At 43.2% G+C, this 19,612-nt stretch overlaps 1 protein-coding gene across 1 annotated transcript in view; it reads left to right on the forward strand.

Moving 5' to 3' along the window:
• The window catches only part of LOC142654474 (uncharacterized), a 1,458,099-nt gene that overhangs the window by 577,414 nt on the left and 861,073 nt on the right, over positions 1-19,612 (forward strand). The window contains 1 exon segment of the mRNA XM_075828928.1: positions 6,861-8,086. Within this exon segment, the coding sequence (XP_075685043.1) occupies positions 6,861-8,086 (1,226 nt within the window).

Raw genomic sequence — 19,612 nt, forward strand, 5'->3', positions numbered from 1 at the left:
CAAGAGTTTTCTAGAGCCCATTGTCATTTTTGCACAATGGGCATGCAGGGGGTAGTGTGACACACAGGGGACTCTGATGGAATATCTAGGGAACATTGATGACATACAGCCAACAGAGTGGTGGTATACTCAGGGGACAGTGGTGTCATACCCAGGGCACAGTGATGGCATACAGGCAACAGCATGGTGGTATACTCAGGGGACAGTGATGGCATACAGGGGACAGTGATGGAATACCCAGGGGACAGAGTGGTGGCATACTATCCAGGGCACAGTGATGTCATACAGGCAACTGAGTGATGGCATACCCAAGGGGCAGAGTGATGGCATACCCAAGGGGCAGACTTTTCTAGAGCCCGTTGTATTTTTTTCACACAACGGGCTTTTTTGCTAGTTACCACATAAAGTGACACATGTCAAATTAGAAAAATGGGGCTCTGTCAGGAAGGTCAAAACTGGCTGTAGCAGCTAGGGGTTAAAGAGGGCACTGCCATTAGGAAATACCGCTGCCACGAAGGGGCGTACTTCCTCTGCATTTTATGCAAGTGTTACGTTTTAAAGTAATATCTATATGAATGTCGGCACACAAGGTTTCCCAGCAGAATGTTGCCCAGAGCATCACACTGCCTCCGCCGGCTTGTCTTCTTCCCATAGTTCATTCTGGTGCCATCTCTTCCCCAGGTAAGCAACGCACACGCACTCGGCCGTACTCCTGATGTAAAACGTGATACATCGGACCGGGCCACCTTCTTCCATTGCTCCAGACTCTAGTTCTGATGCTCATGTTCACATTATAGGTACATTTGGAAGTGGACAGGGATCCGCATGGACACTTTGACCAGTCTGCGGCTATGCAGCTACATACACAGAAAGATGTCAGAACATACAGAGCATTGCAGCTTACTATCATAGCCTTCAGTAACTTTTATCAGTAAATTGTGCTACAGTAGCTCTTCTATGGAATCGGACCAGAAGGGCTAGCCTTCACTAAACACCGGCATCAATAACCCTGTCACTGGTTATGCTTTTTTGGACCACTTTTGGTAGTTACTAACCACTGCGTACCAGGAACACCCCACAAGACTGGCCACTTTGGAGATGCTCTAACTCGTTCATCTAGCCATCGCGATTTGGCTATTGTTGAAGTCTCTTTAATCCTTACACGTGCCCATGTTTACAATACTTCAAGAATTAAATGTTCACGTTCTGCCTAATATCTCTGCCAGGGCAACGCCATGACAATTTTTCTGCTTGGCAGGGCATCCTGCCACTTTTAACTGTATTTCTATTCTTAGGATTTGATTGCAATAGAATACTATGGCGGAGCAGGGTGCCGCCAGTGCCCAGCCATTCACTCTTGTAGATCTTATTACGACCTCGGCGCTGGGACCTTGGCCCAGGTTCTGAGGAGCACAATATTGTAACTTCGCCTCTGACAAATGTAGAATTGAAGGTCTTGAGAGAATTGTCTGATATATAGACAGATATACAGTAGTCATGTATCCAGTCACTGTGTGTCTCCTACAGATGGATCGAGTAGAAGAAATCTACCAGAGAGATGTCCCAGTCCTCTGTATTCCCAGGACTGCCAGGAGGAAAATCACAATATCCCAGAGATTCATCAGGTAAATGGCGCTAAAGTCTCAACAAAATATGACCATAAAGGAATTGAACCCCAAGATCATTTTAAATTTTTTTTCCTTCTCTGTTTAGAATGAAAATCGGACTGATCTTAAGGTCGAGGTAAAAGGAGAAACAGAAAAGGAGGTGGATTTAATGGCTGATCAGCAGTGTAAGGAGGGGGAGACTTTCATTGGTTGTAAAGAAAAATCTATTTTGCGGGTCACCTAGATATTACTCCCATCCTGTCATCACATGTAAACAATTTATTCCTTCACTGTGTGTTTCCTACAGATGGATCCAGTAGGAGAAATCCACCAGAGAGATGTCCCAGTCCTCTGTATTCCCAGGACTGCCCAGAGGAAAATCACAATGTCCCAGAGAATCATCAGGTAGATGTAGCTGAGCCCTATACCAGATCTATATAGGGGGGGTGTGGAGCTTTTTGTTCCTGCGGTCATAGATGCGGTCATAGATGCGGTCATAGATTTTGGTGGTTTCTTATGTTGATCTGTTAGATTCTTCACACTCTCTGCTGTATTGTACTGAATTGTTACATATGTGAAATCAGGGGCAAGATCTGACTAATATTAAAGTGGAGGATGAAGCAGAAGAAGAGCGGGTGAGGGGCGATCAACCGTGTAAGAGTGAAGTGGAGGAGGAAATTCCAGGAGGTGTTACCACAGGTAAATAATAATGGATTTAGAAAGTGAATTGGGAGGTTTGTTAAGGTGAGGTTCCTCCTTAGTTCTACATTACAGTAACACTTCAGACAATATGTTATACATAGTGCAGGACCTGAGGGAGCTGTGACTGCACATAGAAGTTCTCTACAAGGTGTTCTAGGAATCCGGTCATGCACTAGGCTTAGCATCAGATTTTCAGGGGCACCAGCTACTATTAACATAGACGGTATCGTCTGGACAAGAACGCTTAAATATTTTTATTAACTCTTTAAAATGGGCTACTAAAGCCAATAAATTCTATAGATACCAGGTAGGTAAGACTAGATAAGCATGCCAATATATTTGTTTAAATTTTAATGAAACTACTTCAAATATCTAGTAAAAACATATGAATTATGTCCCTACCTGGACTAAATAGCAAAGTGTGAATTCACACCAAGTAAACATCTAGTACCTAGCAGCAAGGTGTAAGTGAATACTCCGTAATAAAAATGCAGCGCCTGCGACAGTGTGCATTCACTCTGACATGAGCCACAGCACCTAAATTCCCAGTGCATTAACACCCATGACAAACAGTGCTTCACCTTGAGCAGTATTGTGCATTCACACTAGCAAGGGACTGTATATTTAAACGTGTGCCTTTACACTAGACTAATATCATATACCAAGTGTGCATTCACAACAACTAAATAGGGTATGGTGGGAGAAAAATTGTCTTCCAGGAAGTAATGGAAACTTGGACCTCAAGTGTGATCCTCTGGCTTAGATTCATTGATGATATTCTCATATTATGGAATGGGTCACAAGCAAAGTTTAGAGAATTTGTAGAGCCATTGAATGTCAATGACATTGGCCTCTTCTTAACCTCTGAAATACATTCGGTTAAAATTATATTTTTGGATCTGTCTATAAGCAAATCCATGTCAGGAAGAGTTAACACACTTATCCATAGGAAACCAACATCTACTAATACCCTACTAAGGTGGGATAACTGGCATCTGAAAACCACTCAAAAAGGGGATTCCGAAAGGGCAATTTTTGCGAGCTCGCAGAAATTTCACCAATATGACTGATTATCAGAACGCAGCCTCCGACTTGAAAACGAGGTTTGTTCGAAGGGGATATCCAGATTGGGTTCTCAAAAATGCATATCAACATGCCAGATCAGTGGACAGGGATGAGCTTCTCAATCCAAGGATGAGAGAGACAAGAGTTTTTAGAGCTGTTTTCTAGAGTCAATGAAAAACTTCTCCAAAAACATCCCAAGAAGTAACCTGCACTTCTGTTTCGCGGTCGTTTTTCAAAACAGCCCATCGGATCAGAATGCAGTTTTTCCCATTGAAATCAATGGGCAGATGTTTGGAAGCGTTCTGCTTCAGATTTTTCGGGCGTTTACGGCCCGAAAAACGGCCGAAAATGGGCTGTGTGAACATACCCTAAGGGTGTTTTACGAGTTTTTTTTTTTTGCCCAAGAACACTGTGGCCAGATGTTAAATGAAGGTCTATAATGAAATATAATAATGCAAAGAGGGAACTTCAACCGCTCCTTCAGACTGTAATGCAAAGTCGTCACATGGGATGGCTCACTCCCAATTTCACAGACTACTTACAGAGTAGACTGCAGCGTTTCCCTAGATCAATAATTTATTCATGTCAAACCAGTGCATATACAGATAAACGATGCTTGTGGAAGGCCCAGTTGTATGGGGGCGAAACGTCGCTTGTCTCCGTATGCACCGGTCTGACATGACTAAGTAACATTTTTAATCTAAGAAGTTGCGGTCTGTGAAATATAAAACGCACTACAAACAATGCTTTATTTGTGAGGATTTTGAGGCCTTTTGATGCATTTTTGGGTCCATGGCATTTTTTTCAAAACACAGCATGCATACGGCATGTGAAAAACGACAGAAAAATAAGCCGTAAAAAAACAGTATGAAATTCATGCCATTTTATACAAGCCAATAAAAAGTTGTGTGTGAAGGAGACATAAGGGAAAAATTCACACGCAACAGATTTGTTGCCGTTATCTCTGCGACTGTCGCATTCATCTATATGAGGCTTGTAGAAATCCATGCACAAAAACAACCGTACTCCGACATATGGAACTGATTTTTTTCTAGGACGTGAATTTACCATAAATACCAGTACGTGTGTCATTGTGCAGGAACTACATCCCACTGTAATCTACATGTACGTCATTTTGTGATAGAATTAAATGGTCACTGCACTTCGAAACACTTTATTTTCTAGCCCACCAGTTATAGAGAATTTTTGTCATTTACATTGATTTAAAAATATGCCTGCTTACCCGATTAAAAATGTCGTAAGTCCTGGCCACTAAGGTTCTCACTTCCTGTGATTAGATTTACAATCCAGGAGCTATGTAAATTGCATAATTGTTATCTACAGATTACAGTCTCTGAAAAAGAAGTGGTTATAACATAGGTAGTAAAAGAGGGAAGTTTTTTTCACATGCAAAGTCCAGATTGGTGATGCGAAGTACAGGAAACACAGGCTCTGGATGCTGAGAAGCCTGTGCACGGGAGCGCACCTGAGAAGTGCTGGCAAGATTGCGAGCGCAGGACTCGGCCCCTGCTATCCAGTGGATTGAAAAGTGCAGAGCAGCAAAAAAGGGTCAATCACATTGAAAAATAAGGCAATACATATTTTATTAACACAGAACCCACTCGGGAAGCTTTAATGTACCCGACTGATCTTTGGGTAAAAAAGATTGCAAAGAGCAGGTACGCTTCTATCGCCATTTAAATATATAGTCAACATATAAAAAAAAAATGTTTACTTTGTAGTTTATTTGGTTCAACCGTTACTAATCCCCTAATAATAACAGCTGAGAAGACAGATCCTCATTATAGTTCTATATTTAATATGAGACTGGGACAAGAATTGAGGAACTATTAGAAGGTCCCCATGACAACTCTGCACACAAGTCACAGGGGGACGTGTTGTCTTCAGGATATTTCTGTAGTACAACCTTAGGCTGCAATATAAAGCAATCAGATCTCCGCTATAATCTACTGTACACTACATAGCTCTTCTGGAACATGTCTTTTGGTAGCTCTCCTTTAAGCTTTGTTAAAGCCACTATAAATGTGTTTTTTGTTTTTTTTTACACTTTGGGTGTAATCTTCCAGATCTATGATTATTAGGAAGCACGTATTACGCATTAAATTTTGATTCGTAATTATCACTGGAATGTCTGTATATCTGCACTTAGGCCACTTTATTACATCCACCTTTTCAGTACTTGATAGAAACCTCTTTCCCCTTAGGACAACCTCAATTCATAGGCCTGCTTTACACAGCCCTGTTCAGTTTATGAGATATGGACCATGTTTCCCAGACTCCCAGACTCCTAGCATCATAGTCATTTATGATGCTGTAAGTCACTGCCTCCCCGCAGGAATACCGTACTAAAAACATGATTACCGTTTGGGGCAGTATTCCCTCGGAGAGGCAGGGACTCCTAGCATTGTAGATAACTATGATGTGAGAAGTCTGCCTCACTGAACTGTGTTTGGTCTGGGAAATACGCCTGACATCCGGTCCGAAGACGGCTATGTGAAGCAGGCCTTAGTGGAATGGATACAAGTTGCTGGAAAAGTTTATTAGAGATTGTGATTGATAACCTCATTCTGTCTATTCCACTACATCCTAAAGATGTTCTATAACATTGAGATCCGGTGACTGTTCAGACATTAGGTTATACAGACCGCATTGTCATGTCCGTGAATTCAGCTTGAGATGTGTGCTTTGTCTCATGACACATTATCTTGGTAAAGGTATATTGTTAGCATGATTTGATTTTTAATTATATTTAGTTAGTATTAAAGTGATGCCCGCTTGGTATTGAAGGGCCAAATGTGTTGAAAGAGGACAGGCTTGATAGCCATTGTTTTAGCAAGTCAGGGTTTAGGTAATAAAACTGGTGACTACGTATAGACTACAATCCTGCTCTTTATCATTGATATATTTTACATTGTTTGTTTTTCAAAGCTTTATAAGGCTGGAATCACACATTCAGTTCTTGGTGTTTTTTTTTTTGTTTTTTTTAAGCCAAACCCAGGGGTAGATTCAAAAGAAATGACTTCTGCTTCTTTCTACTGGATCCACTTCAAGCTTAGTAAAATTTTAAAAAAACACTGCATCAAAACCCTAATAAGAATGTTCTAAATTTGTCTACTTTGTGGTTTAAAAAAAGATAATGAAATTCATCCTAATCCTAACAGAAAACTCCAGGAAGAAGTTTGAGGAAAATTTCAAGTTATCGATAAATTATAAAGTAGAAGATGAAGCTATCATGCAGCACTCTTCAGGAGAAAACATCATTCCCATTAATGTACATACAGGACTTTACAGTACAGATCTATCATGTAATACCCCTAATCATAAGGAACCTTCTTGTGACCAATCCCAAATTGTTGTCACAAGTGCAGGTCAGGAAGGGGGTAAAAGGTCTTCATGTGATGAACGGTTTACAAAAAGCTCAGATCTTATTACACACAGAATTCACACAGTGGAGAAACCATACTGCTGTTCAGAATGTGGGAAATGTTTTGCACATAAATCAAATCTTGTTATACATAAGCGATGCCACACAGGGGAGAAGCCGTATTCATGTTCAGGATGTGGGAAATGTTTTGCACGAAAATCAATTCTCGTTATACATGAGAGAAGTCACACAGGGGCAAAGCCGTATTTATGTTCAGAATGTGGGAAATGTTTTACAGATAAATCAACGCTCACTATACATAAGAAAATTCACACAGGAGAGAAGCCATATTCATGTTCGGAATGTGGAAAATGCTTTACAGCTCAATCCAATCTTGTTAAACATGAGAGAAGTCACACAGGAGAGAAACCATATCAATGTTCAAACTGTGGGAAATACTTTACAGATAAATCAAGTCTTGCAATACATATGAGAATTCACACAGGAGAGAAACCATATTCATGTTCAGAATGTGGGAAATGTTTTACAGATAAATCGAGTCTAGCTGTACATATGAGAATTCACACAGGAGAAAAGCCATATTCATGTCCAGAATGTGGGAAGTGTTTTCGAGATAAATCAAGTCTTGTTAAACATCAGAGAAGTCACAACGGAGAGAAACCATATTCATGTTCAGAATGTGGGAAGTGCTTTACAGATAGATCAAATCTTGCAACACATAAAAAAAGTCACACTGGAGAGAAGCCATATTCATGTTCAGAATGTGGGAAATGTTTTGTACGAAAATCAAATCTTATTATACATGAGAGAAGTCACACCGGGGAGAAGCCATATTCGTGTTCAGAATGTGGAAAGTGCTTTACAGATAAGTCAAGACTTACTACACATAAGAGAAGTCACACAGGAGAGAATTCGTATGCATGTTCAGAATGCGGAAAATGCTTTACAGATAAATCCAATCTTGGTAAACATCATAGGATTCACACAGGAGAGAAGCCACATTTATGTTCAGAATGTGGGAAATGCTTTACAGATAAATCACGTCTTGCAATACATAAGAGAATTCATACAGGAGAGAAACCATATTCATGTTCAGAATGTGGGAAGAGTTTCACAGATAAATCTAGTAGTGCTATACATAAGAGAATTCACACAGGAGTGAAACCATATTCATGTTCAGAATGTGGGAAATGTTTTATACAAAAATCAATTCTTGTTAAACATCAGAGAAGTCACACAGGAGAGAGGCCATATTCATGTTCTGAATGTGGGAAGTGCTTTACACAAAAATCAAATCTTTCTGCACATCAGAGAAGTCACAAAGGGGTTGCTCTGTAACGCTTTCCTGTTCTTCTTTATGGGTTTATATTCATGGCTGCGGGTTCAGGGTGCATACCAGAGCTTCTCTAGCCTTATTGATCTCCGCGACATACGTTATATTTCTCCGTGATCTTTGTACCTTTCTAATTTCCAGTTGTTGGCCTGTGAGCCGATGTTTAGTGCTGCATTGGTCTGCACCATGATATTATGTTCTCTTTTTTTTTTTTAATTCTTTTATTTTCCATTTTCAAAAGAAGTCACAAAGGGGAGAAGCCATTTTCATGTTCAGATTGTGGGAAGTGTTTTACAGATAAATCAGGTCTTGCAATACATAAGAGAATTAACACAGGGGAGAAGCCGTATTCCTGTTCAGAATGTGGAAATTGTTTTATTACTAAAGGCAAACTTGGGGATCATCAGAGAAGCCACACAGGGTAGACTTTTTTTTTTTTAAGTAGTTCTATCTGGAAAATGTTTTACAAGGAAATAAAAATTTTAAACACTGCATAAAGACACCAGATTATTGTTTGGAATGTGAGAAATGCTATTAAATTATAGATATTGTGCATTCAGGAAATAGTCACACACTATGAAATTAGGAAAAAGGGATAATTCATCTGGTCAAAGTCCTACAATATCCACACAGCTACGCTCACAAAGTATTTCACACAGTAACTTAAGTTATCTCGTATGTCTAAAAAGTAGCGATAGGAGGGATACTCCAGTAAGATACCGGACAACGGGTGTTAGCTGTAACATACAGCTGACACCCAGATATGATGGCACGGACTCCGCTTCTGAGCCTGTGCCATACATTTGTCGCAGGAATACGGCAATTTGGGGGAAGCACTGGCTTTACATGACGTATCCATACGACAAATGTCGGGAAGGGGTTAATTGATCTAACTATTCGCCTATATTTATTTTTTTTTAATCCGGCCACAATTACTATTTTTAAAATTCTAAAATCTCCCCATTTATTCCTCATATACGTTTATTTTTTTTATTTTTACAATCTTTGTCAGCTGAATAAAGATTCCCTATCTGCTATAGATTCTTATGTTTTAGCTTTCGATTTCTCCAAGGAAAGGATAGAAGGTTGCATGCGCCACAGGGATCTTTTTGCATCTAGATCGTCCCCAGCTCTGCTCAGCAAACTTGCTCAATTGCTGTTTTCTGTACTTCAACCACCAAATTAGAACTACCTGGAAAAAATTCAATTTGTGAATATAATTGAGATTTAAAAAAAATTATATATTTTTTAGCGGCTTCATTAAGATATCACCAGACATCATGCAGATTATGAACCTTAATAACTGACTTAAAGGGGTTTTCCCATATTGAATATTTATCACCTATACACAGGACCGCTGACAAATATCTGATCGGTGGGGGTTTGACCGCTTGGACCCCCCCGATCAAAAGAATGGGCTTACCTTGCCGTTCCTAAGAGCCCCATCGGAATGGAGCGATAGTGCGCATGCTCAGCCACCACTCCATTCACTTCTATGGGGCTGCAGAATATAGCGCTTGGCAGCCCCATAGAAGTGAATGAAGTGGGGGCCAAGCATGCACACTACTGCTCAATTATATTGGGCCGCCATGGCGCGACTAGGTATGTCCGTTCTCTTGATCGGTGGGGGTCGCAGCGCTCAGACCCCCACCAATCAGATATTTATCACCTATCCTGTGGATAGGTGATATATGATTATGGGGAAACCCCTTTAATATGAGGTTTTCTTATATCCTTATCCTTGGAATAATCCAGCATATTGCCCGGAGGCAGTTGGAGCAGCTGATCGGTGTGGGGTCCGGGTGTCGGACCCCCACCGATCATATACTCATGGCCTATCCTGTGGACAGGTTATCTTTTGACTGTGCCTGGACAACCCTTTAAACATTTCATTAATTTAAAGGAAATTGTATCCTGAATGGCCATGGCAACTCCAGCTTTTTTTTTTTAGTTGTCACCCGTTACTAGATGTGTCTCTTGAAAAAAATGCAGTGTCACATTTCATTCCAATGCTTGCACGCCACATAGTGTTTCTGTGGCAAATTCAACCTTTTCACATTCAGTGAAATGCATTTTAACCCCTTCCCCCTGCTTGCATTCTGGGCCCTAATGGCTATAACTTTTTTATTTTTGCGTCGACATAGCTGTATAAGGTCTTCTTTTTTGCGGGACCACTTGTAGTTTTTATTAGTACCATTTGAGAGTAGATGCGAATTTTTGATTACTTTTTATCACATTTTTTTTAAAGTCAGGATTTACAGAATACAGCAATTTTTCCATTTTTTATTTTTTACGTCGTTAACAGTTAAATAATGTTACAGCTTTATAGTCGGGGTCGTTACGGACGCGGTGATACCAAATATGAGTACCTTTTTTGCTTTATTGTGTTTGGGTTTTTGTTAATAGTAAAGCATTTTGTAATTTTTTTATTAACTTTATTCAACTTTTTTTACTTTTTTATTAGTCCCACTAGGGGACTTCACTATGCGATCCTCCGATCGCTATTATAATACACTGAAATACTTCTGTATTGCAGTGTATTACTGCCTGTCCGTTTAGAAAGGGACCGGCACCTGCTAGGTCATGCCTCCGGCATGACCTAGCAGGCATTCATTAGAGGCAGACCTGGGGGCCTTTATTAGGCCCCCGGCTGCCATAGGAGACACAGACACTCGGCGATCTTGTCGGTGGGAGAGAGGGGGAGCTTCCTCCATCTCTCCAAAACCACTCAGATGCGGTGCACGATATTGAGCGCCGCATCTGAGGGGTTAAACGGGTGAGATCGATACTTATATCGACCTCACCCGGCAGAGCAGGGACGCCCCCAGCCCTCAGCTGCCTCTGGCAGCTGAGAGCAGGGTGATTTGACCGCTCCCTGCTCTGTTTACTTCTAATGCAGCGCCGTGGAATGGCGGCGTTGTAGAATAAAGCCCATTAATGACCGCCGTGAAAAGGCTAATCGGCGGTCATTAAGGGGTTAATGACATGTGAAATCAGACAGGAAAACAAGTGCTAAAGACAAGTATTGAAAGTGGCACAATCGGCCCAGGTTTTTCCCCGTAAACACCAGCAATGCTAAAGATTTTTAAGCATGATCGAAAAAATAAAAAAAATACAAACAGAATTTTTTTTATCATAGAAAGGGTGAGTTAAGAAGAGAGCATTGGAGACAGACTATTACACTTTCTTCCATACCTCTGGTATCTTAGCCAGCGGACTAGGGACTTTAGTCCTTGTGATTAACTTTTTGGGACCAGTCCCATGACCTCAAAAGTTCTGTAGGGGAATCCACTGAGTTGCAGTTGAAGGATTTCTCTTTTTTAGCAATAACCAACTTGAAGAAAAAAGCCCATTTATAGTGAATATCCCCATTGGATAAAAGAACACAATGTCAAGTCATAACGAGAATCCTGTACAATTTGACAGGTGACCGATCTGGAAACATTTTAAGCTGCCTGAATCTCACTGGTAGGTCCAAACTGCAATCTGAAAACAGTATTGTCGGTGGCCGACTCAGTCGATGAGCCTTGTCTGTTGTGAGTTCCATATACTGTGCGTTCAGCGGTTTGTACGGGGCCCATAGCTCTGGTGCTTCTGCCCGCTGTGTAGGTTGACTACTCCTCCTACTCCCTTTCAAGCAGTAAAACTCACATCTGTGTGCACTCCCCGCTTCGATCCATGTTCTCCCCTCCTCCGGCCATGTATGCTGCCGTAAACTGCTGTTTGGGCACACTGCAGGACTCAGAGGGGTAGGACCACCATTTGGCTTTTGGAGCGCAGATTTTGCTTGATTGGGTTTCGGGTGCCATTTCAGAGTCTGTGAGGTACTAGTACAGAAGAAACCCCTGGGAAGTGACTCCGTGTGCAAACTTCACCCTATAGGGTATTAATCTAGGGGTTTAATAATAAGTAGATGTTTCATTGGGCTATTACAGGTATTTCCATTTATATCGTGAAAGCATATGTAAACTGCGGAGTATATCGGGGCAAAATAAGGTGGTATAATGATGGGCTAAAGAAATAATAAAATTAATAATTCATAAATGTTTGGTACACTACAAAGCAATCCTTTAATCCTCTGCATTACTTTACATTCCTTGGATTACTTCGGATTCTGTGACCGGATGCCTTGTATCTATTTCTTTATTAAAATGGTCAAAAAGGGATGGTGTCGGAGTCTTTTTTTAAATTTTTATTTTTTATTTTTTTAAATGAAGTGTTCTTTTTCCTTTTTATTTCAGCATTAGTAATGGAGGTGTCTAACAGACTACTGCCCATTTGTAACACTGGGGCTTCGGGTCAGCCAGCAGGTTTCTCGGTCACCCCCTCGGCCGGCACTAATGCCCCCTCACTATTAACGTGGTACCCACTGCTCCAGGGGTTCCGGTAAGAGCCCAGTACTATTAAAAACAGACCCTCTAATGTGATGGTGCACTTCTGGGACTGCCACAGGCTGGTATTATTTAGTGTGTTAAGGGACCAATATCCATGGTCCTTCACATACTGATGATGATATCCCCTGGCCGTCCATTTTTCCATGGCTGGCTATTAAAAAAAAAAAAAAAATGGGGGACCCCACGTCATGTTTTAATATTTATTTATTCAAAGTATGCCTGGCCTCATACTGAACTGTACTAAACTGGTCACTGTGCCCGTGCGATCAGCAGCAAGTTTTTATTCTACTTTGTGGAGCGGTTTATTTACACGTTACTTTTTATTCATTTATGAATCGAATTTATTTGAGTGCTATTCAATAACCGCTATTTTCCACAATTAGCAGAAAATGCTCCTCATGTTTTGTTGTTTTTCTTGGCTTTTTTTATCATTTTGCTTAAGGAGTCTCTGTCACCACATTATATATTGTACATAATCTGATTGGCGCTGTAATGTAGATTACAGCAGTGTTTTTTTATTTAGAAAAAATATTATTTTTGACAGAGTTATGACCTATTTTAGCTTTATGCTAATGACTTTCTCAATAAACAACTGGGCGTGTTTTACTATAGGACCAAGTGGGCGTTGTATAGATGAGTGTATGACTGACCAATCAGCGTCACACACTTCTCTCCATTCATTTATACAGCACATAGCGATATATCTATATCACTATGTGCAGCCACATAAACACACTATAACGTTACTGCAGTGTCATGACAATGAATATACACCTCCAGCCAGGACGGGATGTGTATTCATTCTCCGGACCACTTCTGTAGCGTCTGAGTGATTTACAGCACATCGAGATCTCGCTGTAAACTGTCATTCACAGCGAGATGTTGCTGTGCTGTGCTGTAAATCACACAGACGCTACAGAAGTAGTCAGGAGAATGAATACACGTCACGTCCTGGCTGGAGGTAATGTATATTCATTGTCCTGACACTTGAGTAACGTTATAGTGTGTTTATGTGACTGCAAATAGCGATATAGCTATATCGCTATCTGCAATGTAAATGAATGGAGAGAAGTGTATGACGCTGATTGATCAGCGTCATGCACTTCTCTCCACAACGCCCACTTGGTCCTATAGTAAAACATGCCCAGTTGTTCATTAAGAAACTCATTAGCATAAAGCTAATATAGGTCATAACTCAGTCAAAAATGATACTTTTTCTAAATAAAAAACACTGCTGTAATCTACATTACAGCGCCGATCACATCATGTACAATATAGGCCACTTATATGGTGACAGAACCTCTTTAACTTTCAGATATATTTACGTACCTATTTGCCTATATGTGATTTCATCTGAAAATTAAGTTAAAAAAAAGCAAAGAATAAAACAAACTGTAGGGACTTCGGCTGATAAGGCTGGGTTCACACGACCTATTTTCAGATGCAAACAAGGCGTATTATGCCTCGTTTTACGTCTGAAAATAGGGCTACAATACGTCGTCAAACATCTGCCCATTTATTTGAATAAGTTTGCCGACGTACTGTGCAGACAACCTGTCATTTACGCGTCGTCGTTTGACAGCTGTCAAACGACGACGCGTAAAAATACAGCCTCGTCAAAAGAAGTGCAGGACACTTCTTTCAGACGTAATTTGAGCCGTTCTTCATTGAACTCAATGAAGCACAGCTCAAGATTTACGGCTGTCAGAGAAGCCTCGCAAAATGCGAGGAGGAGCTTTTACGGTTGAAACGAGGCAGCTGTTTTCTCCTGAAAACGGTCTGTCATTTCAGACGTAAAAGCCTGCTACCGTGTGCACATACCCTAACAATGGGTCGCTGCTAGGGAAATATCGGGGATGCAGATCAGAAAGTACTGTGTCAGTGCCTTTATGTACTGAAACATTCTTAAAGCACCTTTACTCTCCCCCATTCAATCTCCGTTGAGGATAATTTTAGGCCTGATTTACACGAGCGTGTGCGTTTTGCCTGCGTTTGTACTGCGTATGCACTGCGTATACGCAGCTTTGGTGCGTTTTAAACGGGCGCACGACTAGCGTTTGCATCGCGCGTAAAAAACGCAGCGGGGATTAGTGGGACGCCCGCCTACAAATAGGCCAGCTGGCCCAATCCCTGCTTGCTGGTAGAAGCCTGTTTAGAACCTTATTTCCGCCTCTGCAGAAACCACAGTGTGTGTTTTTCCCTTCACGTTGGAATCGCCTTGACACCCAACTATTATGGCTTTGCCAGCGCTGGCGCGTGTGCTTCTTGTCTGGATGATCTCACGTCGGTTTGGCGAGCGCCGACACATGCAGCAACACAAGACGCCTGTAAGAAGTCGCATTTGGGTTCATCCACTTGTGGCCCAACGTACAATAAAAGGCCATTTCCATACCCTGTATGAGGACTTACGCCGGCATACAGACAAATTTCGAGCCTTCTGCCGCATGTCGGTGGCCACATTTGACCTTCTGCTTGCGCAAACTCGCTCTGGTCTCACCTACCAGAATACCAACATGAGACGCTGCATTTCGGCCGAGGAACGGCTGCTTGTGACCTTGAGGTATGTGTGAAGCTGCTAGAACTTCGTCCATGCCGCTGTCTGCTTCACCAGCCCCCACTAACGTGTTCTGCCTTTCTTTTTCTTTCTCGTTCTTTTCTAGATTTCTGGCCACAGGCAATAGTTATCATTCGTTGCATTTTGAATTTCTTTTGGGAGTCACCACCATTTCCTTAATTGTCATATCCACCTGTGTCGTGTTGTGGCAGAGGTTAAAGAGCACGGTCATGCCTCAGCCCACGACAGAACAGTGGCTAAGTATTTCAGAGGGATTTCTTAGAGCTACTGAATTTCCAAATTGCATTGGTGCCCTTGACGGCAAACACATTTGTGTGAGAAAGCCCCCACGCAGTGGCTCGCAATACTATAACTACAAGCAGTATTTTTCTATGGTATTGTTAGCCTTGGCGGACACTAATTATTGTTTCACTATTGTTGACATTGGCTCGTATGGAAGCTCGGCAGATGCACGCATATTCCGTACATCAAGAATGGGGAAGCGACTCGTGAATAGGCGACTGGCGGTGCCGGAACCTTCCATCCTCCCGGGCTCCAGCGGGCCCCCAATCCCGTATGTAATCGTGGCGGATGAGGGGTTTGCACTCACAAGGCAAGTCATACGTCCCTTTGCAAGAAGGGGCTTGGATGACCGTCGGCGCATGTTCGATCTCCGCCTGGGCCGATCTCGGCGATGTGTGGAATGTGCCTTTGGCATTATGTCAAACAGGTGGCGTGTCTTTCTGTCAACAATGCAATTGTCCATGCAGAATGTCACCCGTGTTATACAAGCGGGTGTAGTTCTGCATAACTTCTGCCGCATTAATGATGCTAACTTTGATGCAGAATATATCCTAACACATGCAGGCACCACTGACAATGTCCCGGTGATTCCTCTCGGCCGATCTGTCTCTTCCGGCCTTCGAGTGCGTGATACTTTGGCGGCATATTTTGAGTGCCCATCTGGACCTGCACCGTGGGGGGCTGATGACCTTTTGAAGGGGTGTATGTTGTTTGGCGGCTTCACTACCCACGTCACATGTGACCATTTATTTATTTTGTGTTTTTTTGGGGTGGGTGTTGGGTTAGGGACTCGCAAAACATGAGGACCCTTGACGCGGGTTGCGAGCTTACATCTCTCGGGGTTTGAGCAGGACTTTAGACAGTTGCCGACTTACTTTCCCCAGATATCATGTTGTGCGGACTACAGTTAGGAAAGTCCTATTGCAAGTGTACTTATTTTGCTTCGGGGCCCATGGCAGGACCTAAACTTTGCCATCGCTTGCAAGCCATGTCAAACCCCGAGAGATTAACTAAAACCTCATATCACGTGGGCATGCATTGGCCCAAAAGGCCAGAAGTGTGTGAGAGTGTAGGCAAAGGAAATGTGTGCCAAACCTTGTGTTGTGTGGTATAAATGAATAACAACACAAATTCAAACCATTAACCATGAAATTTTTTATTTAGGTCTTAGGACCAAACACAAACTTTTATCAGCAAAACATAGACACCAACATGGTGTATAGTAATACACATCAAAAACATGAGCCCACAACAAACTTGGCCAGGCCTGCACCACACGCAACTTAGGGGTCCAAATCTATTGGCACCAACACACTCAGAGGTGTTGGTATTGTTGTCCTGGGGAGGCATACGCCTGCATTTCAGCACCACTATGCTGGACCTGGGCCTGGGTAGGTTGTTCCTCGCCAGCATAGTGGTGCTGATGTTGTGGGTGGAATGTTGGCCCTGCGAAGTGGGGAGCCATAGGGCGCATGTATGGATGCGGCCGGCCCATCTGGGGGACAGGGTGGAATTGGGCAGGCACCTGGGGCGTGGTTGGCGGCATGTATGCACTGCGCCATTGCTCTATGGCCGTGAAACAGATGTTTGGATTGTGGGGCGGTCTGCAAGTGTCGATCAATGTGACTATCGACGCCTGCAGACGGCCCATACGGTCCATGGGCACCAGGCGTGGGAGGGGGACTATGCTGCGCCCGAACGCATCATTCCCGTCCTCTTCTGCGGCTCGCCTAAGATAGTCGAGGACTCGAGTATCGACCTGTGCAGCTGTGGAGGGCTGTGGTGCACGAACATGGCGACTGCGGGCACGCACAGGGCGCTCCTGTACTGGAGAGGCGACGGGCCCTGCAGACTGGCCAGGTGCGGGCTTCTGGGGTGTCGGCTCGGGGCTGGGCGGCAGGACATTGGGAGCAGGAGGTTCTCGCAGAGACTCCCCCACGTCAGTCTCCTCTGCGGTGTCCTCCAAATTGTCGGTGGTTCTACAAGGAGAAAAAAACGTTAGAATACAATATAGAACATTGCCCACACCAACACGTTGGCAAACAGGACATTGCCAAACACACATTAGACACATGCAAAGGCATAAACTCTTACGTGCGCATCTCCATGATGTCCTTCAAGAACATGAGCTGCTTTGTGTAAATGTAGGGGTGTTTGCGAGATGCCCCATCTCCGCTGCGTCCCTTGTCACCCATCTCTCGCCCAAATTGATCACGGCAGCTCCGCCACCATGTTTTGATATCTTGGACTGTTGGATGTAACAAAAACATAACACGCCATCAGAACTATCACCTCTCACTTCCAAATGAAGGGCCCTGCAGTGCCAATGACGTGGGGCACGGGTATGCACCTGCTTCACCTAAGTTTCTCGTGCTAATGAGCGGAATACACATACAGGGCCCCAGGTCTTCTATAGGGATGACAGGCATTGACAGAAAATGCGTGGTACTCACCCAACCGAGTGCGGTCCCGGGTTCGGCCAGTCTCCCACTCTTGCTCAAACACCTCCCATGCGTCCTCCTTTACCGTTCTGTTGTGGTACTCCTCTGATCGGGTGTCCCATATTGCAGGATGGTCCTGGACAAAGAGGATGAGGCGCTCGACATCCATCCCGCGTGGCATGGCAGAAGAATAGATGACACGCTGAAAGCAACCTTGACAGAGTCTCCAAGCACTGGCTAGGCTTGCCCCCTCGCACTGGAAACGCAGGCACTTCCTGGTTTGGGTTTGCTTTGTCTAGCTTTATAGACTCTTTTGCATGGACATAACAGCTCTTGCGTGCTTTTCGTGCATGCAACGCAGGAGCGTCCGTGTGTCATGCGTTGTTTTCACGCACCCATTGACTTCAATGGGTGCGTGTTGCGTGAAAAACGCACTATTATAGAACATGTCGTGAGTTTTACGCAACGCACTCACGCTGCGCAAAATTCACGCATCGTCTAAACTGCCCCATAGAGTAATATAGGTGCGTAATACACGCGTGAAAAGCACGCGCGTCGCACGCGCGTATATTACGCTCGTGTAAATGAGGCCTCATTGTGATTTCTGTACCGGTTCTGAGCGCCGTTTGCTATGTTCCATCTATGCAGCATCCTTCCACTCATCTCTGCAGAGTTCAGTACCCAGCTTTCCTTAACATTAAAAATATATATACAAAGATGTATTTCAGACACCTATCGTAAAAACAACTAAACATGTTTATTTTTAGAGCTGGACATCTTACGCCACTCATCCCACGTTAGGTCGAGCCACAGAAAATATTTTTTGAAGTAGACGTCTGTAAAACTGTGTGTGCGTGCTCTCCAAAGTAGAGTGAGAAGCAAAATCTCACATATAAGAACCTAGTCGACAGACCCACTATCCCCTCTCTTACTCCTTCCATGCCATGTACACATACCAGTCATAGGGGGCATCAGGGTATTTACATAAGATGTCAGATGAGAACGAGCTGATACTATATGGCCTGAAAGGGTATCCGTAGTTTGTAGAGAATTTTTAACACCGCTAGTTTTGCGTATTCATCAGAGAATATGTCCTCTAGATCAGTGGTCCCCCAACCACCGGGCCACGGATCATTTGGTACCGAGCCGTGGTATACGGTATACGCCCCGGTGGCTGCAGGGAATTCCGGGCGAAAAACTGCACCAAACTGTGGTACAGTTTTTCGCTCGGAATGTCCACTGCGGAAAACTGCTAGCAGGCTGACCTACTGGGATGACGTTTCATCCCAGGAGACTGCTGCAGCAGCGGTCACATGGGATGAACCGTCATCTCAGGAGGTTTGTCCTCTGACTTTATCATGGCCGGCCTCCTTTGGATGACGTTTCATCCCATGTGACTGCCGCTACAGCCTGTGATTGGCTGCAGCGGTCACATGGGATGAAATGTCAGTCCAGGAGGTTGGCCTGGAGGAAGAAACACGGACTTCTGGGTAAGTATATTTTTTTAGAATCGCGATTCTGCCGCAGTAAATGAAACAACTGCTATTTGTTGTGGCTTTTACCACCCCTTTGAATTCAATGGGTAAAAAATAGAACAAATAAGCAGTGTTTATCCGAATACAACTGACATGCTGCGGAATAAAACCCTGCACTGCATGTAAATTTCTGAGTTTTTTTTCTGCTCACTACTTACGCAGCGTGTGGATGAGATTTGTTCTATCTCAACTACTTTGCTGCAACTGTATGATGCTGCAGATTTTACGCAACAAATTCTGTACCGGAAAATCGGCATTATTTACGGAACGTG

Source organism: Rhinoderma darwinii, chromosome 1 (assembly GCF_050947455.1).
Source record: "Rhinoderma darwinii isolate aRhiDar2 chromosome 1, aRhiDar2.hap1, whole genome shotgun sequence".
Lineage (NCBI taxonomy): Eukaryota > Metazoa > Chordata > Amphibia > Anura > Rhinodermatidae > Rhinoderma > Rhinoderma darwinii.